Raw genomic sequence first — 15,956 nt, 5'->3', positions numbered from 1 at the left:
TGAGTAGGATTCCCTCTAAAAATCCTTCTCTTATCATCTCCTCCCTGCCCATCCTCTACTCTTTTATTTCTTTCTGAATTTAGAAAACTTTTATACCTTTCTAAATATATATATACATACATATGTATGTATATATATAATATATATATATGTAGTTCCCTTCTTAACCCATTCCCGATGAGAGTAGGATTCCAGAATTACCAGCCCTCCTCCCCCATCTAAGTCCTCTGTGTCAGTTCTTCCTCTCGTACCTTATTTGCTTAAGATAATTATTCTTTTTGCCTTTTCCTAAGTGGTTTTACTTTTTAGAATCACATCATACTCAGGTCTACCCCAGTCTTTCTTACAAAGTACCCAATTGCCAATAATAATCTTAGACATACATTTTACAGTTCCTCATATAAAAAGTAAATGGTCTGTCCTTATTGAGTTTTTTCTACATTAAAACCATTGCCTATCATGGGTGGGCAAGTATTTGATGGTTAATGGAGGTATCTGAACACATCACTATCAATTCTCAGGTCAGAGAAATCCCTGAACAATGGGCTTCCTGTGATCAAACAATTTTTTCCCCCTTAAATCTGTCCTTTCTTGGCTTTGCAGGTCAGAGGGAAAGCAGACTGGCCGGCGTGGTCGAAGCACTTCACTGAAAGAAAGACAGCCCGTGAGGCAGCAGAATGAACGAGCTAACAGTCTGGATAATGAGCGCTCACCAGACACTAGGAACCACTTGCAGGTGAAGATAACTTAGTCCATGTTCCATCTCTTCCTTTGATTTAGGAAGGGAAGGGGAAAATTGGCATAGCCATTTGGCTACAGAAGTTGTAGTAACAATTGAATTAAATGTAGGAATAATGCTTACTTCCAAGGAAAAGCACTAAGAAGAGACAGACTGAACCAGATTGGCTTGGAGTTCTGTGATAACCCAAAGTAGAAGACCTCTCTCCTAAGTACCAGGAGAGAGACTAGAGAGAGCGCAATGTTACAGAACATTAGAAGAACATGAGCACTCTTTAACTTTGTGCTTAAGGAAAAAGTAGAGGTTGGCAATTTTATCTAAGAACTTTTCTTTGGTAAAAAAAAAATACTGCCACATTTTCATTGAAATAATGAAGCAGTGTAAATATGTGAGTATTCATAAGACACAGAATTATCCTTCAGTAGGTAGAGGAAACAACAAGCAAAACTGCTGCTCTGAACCCGACTTATTGACAAGGAGGATCTGGCTGACGAAATAAAAGAAATAGGAACCTTAAAACTCTGCTTAGAGGTAAAAGAGAGGTAAAAGATGGATAGTGTGATGTGCACCTTAGATTTGTGGGAAAGCAATCAACCATAAATCAGTAAGCATCGATTATGTCCTTACTGTGTACCAGACCCTGTCCTGAAGATGCAAATACTATAAATGAAGCAATCCCTACCTGTGAGGATCTTATATTTTAACAAGCAAGTCAACAAGGACATTTATTTAAAAGTAGATGCGGAATAAAAAGACTAATGTAAGGAAATGCAAATGATTCAATACAAGGTAATTTGAGAGCAAAGACACTGGAAGTTGAGTTCAATGAAGGTTTCACAATGTGAACTGGGAATGAGGAGGGAGTGCATTCCAGGCCTTGCAGAAAGCCACTGGAAAAAAATAATGTATCATGTGTAAGGAATATAGAGAAGATCAGGAATATGAGGGAATAATATACAGTGAGGCTGGAAAGATAGGTTGTGTCATGGTTGTCAGGGCTTTTAAAAGCTCATGAGGAAAGTTTATATTTGATGCTAGCGATAACAGGGAACCAATGGAGTGGAGAGTGGGGTATTGATATGGTCAGAACTTTGATATAACCATTTATATAAGCACCTACATGTGTTGACACTGTGCTAAGCACTTTACAAAATTTATCTCATTTAATCCTCACTACAACCTTGCAAAATAGGTTCATTTTATAGTTGAGGAAACTGAGGCAAACCAAAGGTTAAGTGATTTGCCCAGGTTCACACTAAAAAGTGTCTGAGATTAGATTTGAATTCAGGTTTTCCTGACTTCTGTCCCAGGGCTCTATTCACTGCCCAAACTCACTGCCTTATCTAGGGTTTGATTGGTGTGAGGAGAGATTTGAGGCAACGCCTCTAATTAGGAGAATATTGCAGTAATCTAAGTAAGAATTGATGAAGACTTTAACCAAGATGGTAGCTGTATAAGTAGAAGAGATCTGATGGGAGAAATGTTCTGGACAGACACAGCAAGATTTGGCAATTAATTGGATACGTGGGAAGAAGGAAAGTCAAGGATAATGCTGAGGTTACAAACCTAGAGGACTGAAAGGATGATGATGCCTTTGACAGAAATAGGGAAATTTAGAAAAGGGGGAGGGTTTGGGATGGGAAAAATAAATGAGCTCTATTTTAGACATGTTGCATTTGGTATGTCTCCAAGACGTCTATTTCCAAAAGGTAATTTGTGTGGGATTGGATCTCAGGAGCTGCATAGATGTGTGTGTGTGTGTATTTTTCATTTATGTATGTCTATGAGTCATTTGCATAGAGATGATAATTAAATCCACAGAATGTGTGATAGATGATGAATCAGCAAAGGAGACCAAAAAAAACCATGGCTAAAGAGGTTAAAGTAGAAAATCAGGAGAGAAGAGAATATTCAGGAAGAAAGTCACCAGTGTCAAATTTAGGACATGGGGTCAAGAAAGCTGAAGACTGAAAAGGGAAAAAAAAAAGATTTAACAATTAAGAGATCATTGGTAATGTTTAAAGAAACAGGTTTCAGTTATTGGAAGCCAAATTGCAAAGAATTGAATAAGTAAGAGAAGAAATGGTGACAGTGAGTATGGCAGGCAAACAGAGAACAAAAGAGGTTTATGAGTCAGAGATAGCAGGAGGGGAAAATTTACATCAGGTTAATTTGTAAATTGATCCAGAAACACTAGGGGGATCTACTCTAGAATTTATAGCTAGCTGGGAAATGCTTATCATAAACCACAGCCAGAAATTCTTTTACCTCTATCCATTCAGTTGACTGGGTTAAATTTTTGAAGGACTCAGCTAAATTCAACAATTAACAAAAAAGCTCCAGCTAGTTACATGATTTTCTTTCCAAATAAACTGGCCACTTTGAAGCCAATAGAAAAGAAATTTAAAACTTATGACAACATTAAATGTAGGGTAGAGTCAAATAATCCAGGGAATCACAATGCCTTTTGAAGACTGATAAATGACTTTGCCTCTATACAATGGGATCAGAGTCATTATGTGTCTGGCCAAATCACAACAAAGATAGAATTTTAAATATAGATATACTTGCAAAGGAGGCTCTTTCAACCACACAGAAAGAAAACCAGCCCATAAATGCAAACACCTGAGGAGGAAGGGGAAAAAATCAATTTATTGTATCTGTCTTTGTCATATATGACATCAAAGATATGCTGCTATGAGGAGATTTAGAGATCATCCAGTCCATTCTCCTTATTTTGCAGATGAGGTAACTGAGGCACAGAGAGGAAATGACTTGCCTCTTTGGCCATAAAGGTTTATAAAATAATTTTTTTGCATATGAGTATCTTTTATGACATCTTGCCTGTAATTTAAAATTTTATTCATGTAAACAATTTGATGTCTGCTATTTATCTTATTTTTGTTGGGTGATGTTGCCAACTTCTAAAACTAAGAAAAATAAAATAGAAGAGCTGAATTATAGCATTTTTTTCATCGTTTTATTTTTTTAATAGATCCCAAGAAAAACTGTATATGACCAATTAAATCACATCTTAATTTCTGATGACCAGCTGCCTGAAAATATAATTCTTATTAATACTTCTGACTGGCAAGGACAGGTAAGAAGAAAAACATTGTTATTTTTATCATGTTTTCTCTTTTTCCTTCAAAGTTAGGATTGGCTCTACAGTAGGGAAGGATAAAATGAGAAAATAGACGCAGGTTCTTCTGGTATGATTGAACAAGGTTGTTTTCAGATCTTCTATCCACTACTGGTAATACCTAACATAGTGCTATCTGCATAGTTTATGGTCTGTAATTGATTTGACCCACCCTTCCCATCAGATCTATTTCCTAATACTATACGAAGTGAATCTCCTTTACCCCAGCCACATTTCTAGCCACTGGAATCTGACCTACTCTTCACATGCTCCCTTGTCATCATTTGTGTACTATTTTTGTCCAGGGATGTTATATAAGGTCATCCATCCATTTGTCACAGATTGGACAACTTCTAAGGTGCCTTTCAGTTCTGTAATCCTGTAATTAATTTCAACAAACATCAAATATATGTGCTAGGATCTGGGAATACAAAAACACAGATGAAACAGTCCTTGGCCTCAAGGGACTTATATTCTCTTGAACAGATAGAACAAATACACAGAAAAACATAATATAAAGAAAATTCATTCCTATCTCAGCTATTAAATTGTAAGTTCCTTGAGGCCAGGGACTTAATGTGTCTTATATAACTTTGTATCCTTCATAGAACCTAGCATAGAGCCCAGGACATAGTAGGAAATGTTTTTTGAATGTGAGAATTAGACATTTTAATTAGAACAAAATATAATTAAATCTAATCAGAGCTCAAAGCAAAATCCTATTTAGTTCATTTTTCTTTGGTAAAATGGGGGGCCTTGTGGGGAGAGACTTTGAGTGAAAATTTTCTAACAATTATTCTCATATGTATGTGTGTATATACACACAAAGAATTCTCTATATGTATATGTAAGATTACATGTGGTTATGGTAATACAAGATTTTATGTATACACATACGTGTGTGTATATGTATATATAATATTGTTTAATCTTAGTTCCTTTCAGATATCTTGCAAAAACACACCCTCCCAGTGGTCTGCACGTGTTCTTCAGCAGATATTCAGGCAGCTTTCAGTACTATTGTCTCACGGATCCAGAGATAGTAAGTCCTTACAGTTCTTACTTTGATCAACCTTTAATTAAGTACATCAGCTCTATAGAAATCTATTTTAAAATATAGGAATTGCTTCAGTATAAAGCATTGACCATTCTGTTACTTAACTTCGTTTCCATAATCTTGACACAAACTTGTTTCATGGATGGATAATAATGATATATTTTCTTCCCATTGAAAAATGGTAAGAAATCTGTAGATATTCACTTTGACAACAGCTTCATTCCTTACTCCAAAATACATACTTTTAGGTGTGTAGTGGATAATAGGTTTTTCCTGTCAGGTCCATTAAAGTACGCTCCTAAGCATAGTAGCAGCAATGCCAAGAGAGGAGATAGAGTGACTACTGTTCTTCAAATAAACCTCAATGTACAGCAAGTGGCCAACCATGTTTTCAGCAGCAACTCCCATTCCTGTCAGGAAAATTTCCACAGAAATTGCTGCATCATCATCAGTCGCAGAGGTTTCTGGCTGCAACCCTTAAAAGTACTACTTAAAAGGACATGCACTGAGAGATTAGTTGCTTGCTTCATTTTTTTAGAGATTGATGGTAGCCACAACCAATAATCAATTACTCATGTAGTCACCACCTTAGTTCAGACTTTTATAACTCTTTACGTGAACTGCTCCAAAAGCCTTCTAATTGATTTCTCTGCTTCAAGTGTCTCCCTGTTACTTCTAGAATCAGATGTAAACTTTTCTATTTGGCATTCAAAGCTCTTCACAGCCTGGCCTTTCTTCTTGTATTTCCAGTCTTTTTAGACATTACTTGTATGTTTAAGCCATACTGGCCTACTTGCTTTTCCTCACACACAGTGTTCCATCTTCCATCTCAGCAGATTTGCATTGGTTGTCCCCTGTGCCTGAAAGCTTTCTTTTCTTACTTCTACCTCTTAAAATCTCTGGTTTCTTTCAAAACTCAGCTCAAGGACCATATTCTGCAGGAGACCTTTTCTGGTTCCTCATCTACTAGTACCTTCTCTGAGGCTACCACCCATGTATTCTGTATGAATCTTGCATGTACCTATTTATATACATGTTATCTCCCTCATTAGGATGTAAGCTCCTTGAAGATGGGACTGTCTTTGCTTTTTCTTTATATCCCACACTTAGCTTTGTCTGTCACATAATAAGCACTTAATAAACGTTTGTTGATTAACTGATTTGATACTTTATGACTCAGTATCACAGTTTGTTACTCTGGTATAGGAACAAAAATTCAAAAAAATCCCCAGGAAACAAGACTACCTCATCCTTTGTTTGTAAACAAATGCAGGTGTAATCCATTATGAATTCCATGGGAAGTCTAAATTGTTTTGTTGTGGTGGAATTTTGTTTTTCTAGAAATGTTCATAAGTATATCTTTAGTAATTATGAGCCCAATGTGGTGGAGCCAGAGGGGAAACATATTTGGAACTCAGTCCCCGTAGAGTGAATTAGCAAGTGAAAAATGTTTTGAACCCAAAGAAGAGACCATGTATATTAAGAGTGAAAAGAGTCAGACCTATATTCTGATCCCAACTCCATACTTGTCTGTATTTATATATGCATGTAGTTTCTTCTCTACTCCACTTTGTTGGCTAGCACATTTGCAGTCCCTTATTTTGGACGATGAGCACTCAGACCCCTCTGTGGAAACCTGTGTCAAGGTAAAATAGCCAAAGAGTTGAAATTATAATGCAGCGTTTCTGATTTTTAAGTTCTCTGCGTTATGTAGTGAAATGTATTGCTTTCATACATGTAATATAATAATAACTTACTGTCAAAAGCACTTTTGTTTGCTACAAATATTATTATCCCCATTTTCCAGCTGAGGAAACTGTGGTTAAGAGATGTTAAGTGACTTGCCCACGGTTATACAGCTGGGCAAGGATTTGAACCCAGGACTTCTTTACTAAATACAGAATTGTAACTACTGCATCACACGCTGTCTGCCCCAAAAGAATAAAATGACATTTACATAGCACTTTAACATTTGCAGAATATTTCCTATGTATACATCCAGCGTCCTAAATTACCCATCCCTTACTGTCTTTTGGATGTCATATTTGGTGAGATTATCTTATGGAATCTTAGTAATAAGCAATCCATCAACAAACATTTATGGTGAGACCTGCCAACATTAGGCAGTAGAAGAAAACAGTATAGACAGGTCTCCCCTACATCTCCTCCACAAAGATCTAGAAAATACACAAGACCAGTGCTGATTGATAGTGTCAGGGGAAAAAAAAATCAGTTATTTTTGTAACCTAGATCCGCATAAGGAGACACAGAGATATGTAAATGCTGAGGATAGCATCTACCCTGAAGCATCCCACAATGTATAGAATCTTCCAGCATTGAGACTGGAGCAGGACCTGCCATTGGCATTGCACCAAGACAAGAGGTCTCACGTCCAGCACCATAGTGCCTGATACATAGACAAAAGGAACGAATCACAACCAGTAACTCTCCACACACATACATACTGAGTCACAGATTCATTGCAGGCTGAGGAGGGGACCTATGCCTGGGACAAGGATCAGAAAGTGGTACAGTTCTGGGAGGGAGCTACTGCAAGCAATAGCCTTTGTACTGAGCTTCAGACCAACTACAGAAGCAGGCTGCAGCTATGAGGTTCTGGTCCTGAAAGCCAGCATAGTCTAAAGCCTGCAGCAGCAAACCAAAGCAAGAAATTCAGATCTGAGGTGATTTTGGAGTTACGTTACTCTGAATCAGCAAAGTTCTAACTGACTAATTAGTGGCTGAGTCATGCAGCAGTCTTCTGAAGCTACACCCAGGAGTGAGCCCAGAGTTGTACCCGTCAGACCCAAACAAAAGTCAGGAATTTGTAGCACTCCTATCAGGAGGGCAGCCCTCATATTTCTCCCTTGATCAAAACGTTTTGGACAGTTCTCCAATCTGAGTTGTCCCTGAGATCCTGGAATGGTAGAACACTAAATACTCAAAGAAAGCAGCACCAGGACCTAGGAAGCACACAAACCACTACCAAGTATACCCCAGCTATTCCCTGCAGAAGCATGCAAAGCCTGACAGTAACACAAAGACCGAAGTTAGTAAGTTAGGCTAGAAGAATGAGCAAACAAAAAAATAGAATTTAAACATTAAGAACTATTATAGGGGGCAGGTAGGTGGCACAGGGGGGCAGCTGGGTGGCGCAGTGGATAGAGCACCGGCCCTGGAGTCAGGAGGACTTGAGTTCAAATCTAGCCTCAGACACATAACACTCACTAGCAGTGTGACTCTGGGCAAGTCACTTAGCCCTTAATTGCCTCACCAAAAAAAGAAAAAGAACTGTTATAGTGAAAAGGGCACTCCAGATGCAAATTCAGAAGAAGAAACTGTCTCCAACAAAAATATAGCTTTGGTACAAGTTCACCTGGAATTCTTGCAAGAGATGAGGCAAGAGGGGGTTTTTTCCCCAAAACACCTAAAAATTATACAAATGAAATGACATCACAAAAGGAAATACTTGAAATGGAAATAAGAATGCAGAGGGAAAAAAGGAAAAGGAAATGAGAGCTATGGAAGAAAGAATTAGAATGAGAATTAACAGCTTGGCACAAGAAGCACAAAATCAAGCAACAGACTCCTTAAATACCAGAATGGACTAAATAGAAGTTCATGACACCATGAGACAGCAAGAAATAATAATTTATTTTATTTCTTAAAAGTCATTTCAGTTTATTATTCTCTCTCTCTCTCCCACCCATTCCACTACCTACTGAGAAGGCAAGCAATGTATCATTTATACATGTGAAATCACTCAAAACATTACCATATTAGCCATATTTCCCCCAAAAAAGCAAGAAAAATTAAATGAGAAAATCATACTTCAGTTTGCACTCAAATTTCATTGGTTCTCTCTGGAGGTGAATAGCATTTTTTTCATCATGAGTCCTTTGGAATTGTCTTGGATCATTGTATTCATCAGAACAGACAAGTCTTTCACAGTTGATCATTATTACAGCATTACTGTTATTGTGCGCAATGATCTCCCTGTTCTTCTCAATTTACTTTGCATCAGTTCAGTGTTTTTTTTCCTGAAACCACCCCCATCATTATTACTAGCACAATAGTACTCCATCACAATCATATGCTACAACTTGTTCAGCCATTCCCCCAGCTGATAAGCCTCCCCTCAATTTCCAGTTCTTGCCACCACAAAAAGAGGTGCTATAAATATTTTTTACATAGAGATCCTTTTTTATTTTGATATCTTTAGGATGTAGACCTGCTAGTGGCATTGCTAGGTCAAAGAGTATGCTCAGTTTTATAGCACTTTAGACATAGTTCCAAATTGTTCTTCAGAATGATTAGAACATTGTTTTAATTTGCATTTCTCTAATAAGTAGTGATTTAGAGCATTTTTTCATATGCGTATAAATAACTTAAGATTTCTTCTTCTGAAAACTACCTATTTATATCCTTTGACCATTTATCAATTGGAGAATGGCTTTTATTTTTTTAATAAATCTGACTCAGTTCTGTACTCAGTATATATCTGAGAAATGAGATCTTTATCAAAGAAACTTGGTGTAAATTTTTTTAATATTCATTGCCAATGGTACCTTGTAACATAATGTAGTTTCCTCAGTTATCTTTTTTGATTAGGTCTCTTTTTGTTTTTGCTTTTTCTGAGGTCATGATTGTTACCCCTGCGTTTTTTACTTCAGTTGAAGCATATTAAATTCTAACTCTGTGCATCTTTCTGTTTTAAGTGTGTCTTTTGTAAACAGTATATTGGTGGGTTCTTGTTTCTAATTCATTCTGTTTTCTGCTTCTGTTATATAGGTAAGCTCATCCCATTCACATTCATATTTATGGTTACTGTGTATTTCCTTCTACCCCATTTTCTTATTTCTTCTCTCCTTCTCTTGTTTTACCCTGTCCCTCCTCAAAAGCCTATTTTGCTTAAGTCAGAAACAAGTAACCTGGAAAACAGATCAAGGAAAGATAATCTAAGAATCATTAGTCTAACTAAAAGCTGTGATAAAATAGAAGAGCCTAAATATTACATATTACATTAAATTTCAAGAAATCATAAAGGAAAACTGCCTAGATCTTTTAAACCAGAGGGCAATATAGAGCTAGAAAGAATCCATCAATCACTGCCAGTAAGGAAAGCCCAAAATAAAAACTTCCAGGAACATTATAACCCAAATCCAGAGCTTCTGGGTCAAAGGAAAAAAAAATATTGAAAAATTAAAGTACTCAAAAACCATAATCAGTATCACTTGTGGTTTAGCAATGAACACCTTACAGGAAATATTAGAGAGAGAAGATCTTGGAATACAATATGCGAGAATGCAAAAGATAAAGATTTATAACCAAGAATAACCAGAAAAATTGAGTATTTAATACTACATGGTGAGAAATAGACCTCTAATGAAATAGAGGACTTCCAGTCATTCCTGGTGAAAAGACCAGAGTTGAGTAGAAACTTTGAAATACAAACTCAGGAGTCAAGAGAAACATAAAAAAGCAAATATGGATCCTGAACAGGGATAAAGTGTTTACATTCTAATATGAGGAAATTGTGTATTTATCCTTTCAGAACTGTATAATCATCAGGGTTCACAACCAAACAAGAGATAGAAAAGATCAGAGCAGGTAAAATGGACAGTTTTGGTTACATACAGTTAAAAAGTTTTTGTTCAAACAAAATCAGTGCTGCTAAAATTAGAAGAGAACCAGGTAAATCGGGAAAAAAAATCTTTGTAGCTTTTTTTGTGATGCCAAAGAAATAGAAACTGAAGGGTACAGTTTTAGAGAAACCTCGTAAGGTTTGTGTGAATTAATGATTCAAAGTGAAGTGAGCAGACCCAGAACAGTTTAGACACTAACAATAGTACTGGGGTAGCTAGGTGGTGCAGTGGATGAAGCGCCAGCCTTGGAGTCAGGAGGACTTGAGTTCAAATCCGGCCACAGACACTTGATACTCACTAGCTGTGTGACCCTGGGCAATTCACTTAACCCCCATTGCCTCACAAAAAAAAATAGTACTGCAAAGAAAACAAATTTGAAAGACTTAGGAACTCTGATCAGTGCAGTGACCAGCCATGATGCTAGAGGACTCATGATTAACATGCTATTCACCTCCTGACACAGAGAGGTGATAGACTCAGAGTGTAGATTGAAACAAATGTTTTGTTTTGTTTTTTTGCATGGCCAATGTCAGAAATTTGTTTAGCTTGATGCATTTTTGTTGCAAGGTTTTGTTTTCTTTCTTTTCCAAAGTGGGGAAGGAGGTGGAAAAGAAAGAGGTAAATTTTCAATTACTGATTAAAAATTAATTATATTTTAAAATAACAAGCATATTTGGTAAAACTCCTAAAAAGCACTTATTCTTTTCAGCACAGTATGTGGAACACAGTAAGCACTTAAGTTTGTTGATTGATTTCAGTTGTAACTGCAATTCTCAGCCTCCAAATCCAGTGAAGATTGCTGTAGCAGGAGCTCAGAACTATCTCAGTGCTGTATTGAGGCTTTTTGTGGAACAGTTATCTCATAAAACTCCTGACTGGCTTGGTTATATGAGGTTCCTGATCATCCCATTAGGTAAGTAAGAAATCTCATGCATCTCTTAGCATGTCGTATTATAGTTATTTGTATCTGTTCTTTCCACCTTAGACTGAAAGCATCTTGAGGGCAGGGACCACATCTTATTTGTCTGTACACATCTTCTAATGCCTAGCAGTATATAATCGTGCTTTAATAAATCAGTTTATTGTATTGGAACAAAAAAGTTAGAGTGGTTGGTTTTGTGTAAGTATTATGCGTGTTTGTATGTAAGAGAGAAGGAGGAGAGTGGGTGGATTCAAGAATGTTCTTATTTTTGTGGGGCAGCTAGGTGGCAGAGTAGATAGAGCATCAGGCTTAGAGTTCAAATGTGGCCTCAGACTAGCTGTGTGACACTGGACAAGTCACTTAACCCTCTTTGCCTCAGTTTTCTCATCTGTAAAATGAGCTGGGAAAGGTAATGGCAAACCACTTCAATATCTTTGTCAAGAAAATCCCAAATGAGGTCATGAGGAGTCAGATATGACTGAAAAATGACTGAAACAACAACAAAATAGAATATGCTTACCCTTACAGCTAAGATTTTATTAAAGTCATATTCACGTTCTTTTCTACTTCTAGTCCTGAAACGTAGAGTATTAATAATGCCTAAATTCTCCAAATATTGTAAAGCAAAATACAGTGTTAATTCCATTAGTTTGTAAATACATTTTTAAAAGTATACAATAATCTTCTGATAGGATTGAGTTCCAAAAATGTTCTACTAGAAAATTTTTAAACTACTGGAAGTTAATTACATGCCATCACAACCAGTCTCTGATCCAAACTTCCACTAGGCAGCTCTAGGACACACCATAGTCTCTCTTTAGTAAGCTTCTCTTTGTGTTTGCCATGAAGCAGGTCTGCCCTGTCCCTAAGCTTGCAAATGCCATAATATCAGCAGTCTTGCTATTACATGTCAGCCCTTCTGCATAGCATTTCCTGCCTCTTGGCTGAGAATACATCACTTCCTGTACATGTCTACCTCAAGATGTTTCCTAGGACACCAGCAACTTGGCAAGTGAGCAGTTGCAGGCTGTGCCAAGCCCACAAGAGTCAACCTTGAACTATCTAATCACCAGCTTTTATCATTGGACCTCATTGATAGTTTACTGGACTCCTCCAGTATTCTCCCACATCCTCCTACTTGACTCCTCCCAGTGATAATAAATCACAGAGAACTCCCTCTTCTTTTTCGTTCCTCATCTTACATCACTTAGATGCCTTCTGCCACTATGTTCTCCTTCACCCGTTTCACATGAAGAGGTGGCCCTTCTCCTTGCCCTTTCCATGTATAAGTGATCCCATTCCATCACGTCTTCAGCAGACTGCCCCGTTTTTCATCCCTATCATCTCACTAATATTCAACCGTTTCCTGTCTGCTGGCTATTCTCCTACTACCTACAAACATGCCCATGTCTCCCCTATCTTAAAAAAAAAAAATCCTCACTTGATCCTTCTCTCACTTAATATTCCCACTGGCCATATCCTGTGTCTGTCCTCTTTGGTGGGTAAACCCCTTGAGAAAATCATCTACAGTTGGTGTTTCCACTTACTTTTCTTTCTTTTCTTAACTCTTTACCGTCTGGCTTCTCATCTCATTCAAGTGAAATTTTTCTTTCCAAAGCTACCAGTGATCTCTTAATTGCTAAGTCTAATGACCTTTTCTCATTCCTCATTCTTCTTGATCTGTATATCCTTTGACACTATCAATCACTCTTTTCTCCTAGATGCCATTCTCTTATCTCCATTTTCATGACTCTTTCATAATTCTTTCATAATTCTCCTCCTGCCTAACCTCTCTTTCTCTCTCTCCTTTGCTGGATCTTCAGACATATCATACCTTCTAACCATGAGAATCCTGCAAAGGTTCTTGTCTTGGGCTTTCTTCTCTTCCTCTCCACCCCCTCCCCTATCCTGTTTCACTTGGTAATTACATCAGCTCCCGTGGATTCAGTCATTATCTCCATGCAAATAACTCTCAGATCTATTTATCTAGTTCTAACCTGTCTCCTGATCTCCAGTCTCACACCTCCAGCTGCCTATTAGACATCTCCAGCTGTGTGTCCCGGAAACATTTGAAACTCAGAAGGTCAAAAACTGAACTCATTTTCTTTCCCCCAAAACCCTCTCCTCTTCTTAAGTTCAGAGTTACTGTTGAAGGTAGCAGTATCTTCCTAGTCTCTCAGACTTACAACCGAGGTATTATCTTGGACTCCTTGTTTTCTCTCACCCATCATATCCAGTCACTTGTCAAGTCCTCTTGTTTCTACCTTCTTAGCATTTCTCATATATTCCTCCTTTTCTTTCCTGACATTGCAACTATCCTGATGCAGGTCTTCTTCCCTTCTCGCCTGGACCATGAGAATAACTGGCTAATCTCCACTCCAAACCATCCTCTACCCAGTTCACAAATTGATCTTACAGTTTGCAGGTCCAACCATATCATATTGTTCACTAAACTCCATTGGCTCACTATTACCTCCAGGATCAAATATAAAATCATTTGTTTGGCTTTTAAAGCCCTTCTTAACTTGGAACCTTCTTACCTTTCCAACTTCTTAAGCATCATTCCCTTCTACAGACTCTGCAATCTAGTGACTGGCCTCCTTGCTGTTCCTCAGTTATGACATTCATATCTTCCAACACTTAGCTTTTACCTTCAAACACTTAGAAGTGTTCTCTCTGGCTGTCCCCCATGCATCGAAAACTCTCTTTTTACACTATATACTAGCTCCAAATGGATGCATGATTTAGACATAAAGAATGACATCATAGACAAATTAGTGCAGCCTGGAAGAAATGACCTGTCATTTCTATGGATAGAAGAGTTTATAACTAAACAAGAGATAGAGAAGATCACAGGAGATAAAATAGACAGCTTTGATCACATACAGATAAAAAGTTTTTGTACAAACAAAGCCAATATAGATAAAATTAGAAGAGAAGCAGGTGAGTGGGGAAAAATATTTGCAACGACTTTCTTTGATAAAGGTCAGATTTATAAGATCAAGTCTAATGTTTCTAAGACGTGAGTCAGAATCACAAGAAAAAGAACCATTCCCTTATTGATATATGGTCATACCTTTGACCTTGCCATTAAGTGTTCTTCCATTTTCAAGAATTCAAAAATTCCTTTATTCTGTCATTTTATCTTTCTGTTTCTCCCTATGACTTGCTCCTCCTAAACCTACTCTTTATTCTTACCATCACTTCCAATCTCTCCATCCCTCAGTAGTTTCCCAGGCCATTACCACTGTTCAGGGTACCTCCTCCCTTTCCAATCTTGACTCCTTTGTGAATCAGCTCACCTCTATACTATCCTCTACTCCCAAATCCCTTGTCCCTTATTCATCACTAGTTACACCTTGCCAAATCCCATTCCTTATCATATACTGTTGAACAGAGCTAAAGGAAATTGTGAAAGTTAGCTGACTTGATCTCCTACAGATCTATGAGTCCTTACTGCAGCAAAGTAATCCTTCTACTCCTCCTATATCATTTCCCTGATCCATTCACTGTAGCAACTGTTCCAGATATTCTCATCTCCTTAAGCCTTTCTTTACCCCCTCCTCCCAAATCTCTTTGCAGAGGGCCTTGCCTCATATTTTGCCCCCAAAATTGACTTTATTCACCTAAAGCTGCTTTTCCTCTCCTCCTTATCTTACATCTCTCTGATTTCATCCCTTTCCCCTTTCTCATGAAGAAGTAGCTTCTCTCCTTGCCATAGGAACATGTAAGGTATTCAGGGAGGACTGACGCCATACCTCATACCAGAGTATGAGGGCTTGCTAAACCCTTTTCAGGGTTGCTCATCTATCTTTGATGTCTACCTTTCACCCAGCTCTCAACTGTGGCTCTAAGAAGCTGTTAGCATGTGCAGCAGCCATGCCACAATAGAACAGTCTCGCTAGATGCTCCAAACCAGGTTTTAGATAACTGACAGGCCTCAAACCTGTTGGTGAGTTAGGGGAATATCTACCCCAAGCATGTGAAGACTTCCCCAAGCAGAATAGGCAGATGAGAACAATTTGTTCTAGCAGCTATGAAGGCAGCAGAAGCAGACACTGTGGCGCACTTAGAGTTTGGTCAGACATCAGATGCTAGAGTCACCTATTGCATCCCAGTTATCCTGACTTTTGTCTTGCCACTAGATTTTGATAACTCCAGAAGAGAGAGTGAGACTGATGACTTTGTGCATTTCTGTCTCACTTTAATACGGTTCACACACAAGTCAAGCCATCATCCCAAAATATCATCGTTCCTCCGCAAAATGAAGGACAAACAATAATATATGCCCTCCCAGCTTCTCTAACTAATCGCCTCCTCTATCTTTCCCACTCTTTTTCTAATCTTCAATCTGTACGTACATACTTGCCCCTTCCCTCCTGGCTATAATCTTGCACAAGTCTGCTTCATTCTTTAAAAAGAAAAGGAAATAAAAGCTTCTCTAGATCCTG

General features: G+C 37.9%; 1 protein-coding gene across 4 annotated transcripts in view; it reads left to right on the top strand.

Annotated features, from left to right (window-relative positions):
* PACS2 (phosphofurin acidic cluster sorting protein 2) overlaps window positions 1-15,956 on the top strand; it is a 330,978-nt gene that overhangs the window by 236,055 nt on the left and 78,967 nt on the right. For all 4 annotated transcript variants that reach the window (XM_020974848.2, XM_078151576.1, XM_020974846.2 and 1 more), the window contains 4 exons: window positions 604-736; window positions 3,735-3,839; window positions 4,817-4,923; window positions 11,342-11,496. In XM_020974848.2, coding sequence (XP_020830507.1) covers window positions 604-736; window positions 3,735-3,839; window positions 4,817-4,923; window positions 11,342-11,496 — 500 coding nt within the window. The remainder of the gene's footprint in view (window positions 1-603; window positions 737-3,734; window positions 3,840-4,816; window positions 4,924-11,341; window positions 11,497-15,956) is intronic.

This window comes from Phascolarctos cinereus, unplaced genomic scaffold (assembly GCF_003287225.1).
Source record: "Phascolarctos cinereus isolate Bilbo 61053 unplaced genomic scaffold, phaCin_HiC Scaffold_3;HRSCAF=262, whole genome shotgun sequence".
Taxonomy (NCBI): Eukaryota; Metazoa; Chordata; class Mammalia; order Diprotodontia; family Phascolarctidae; genus Phascolarctos; species Phascolarctos cinereus.
This window is presented reverse-complemented; position numbering and strand designations above follow the sequence as displayed.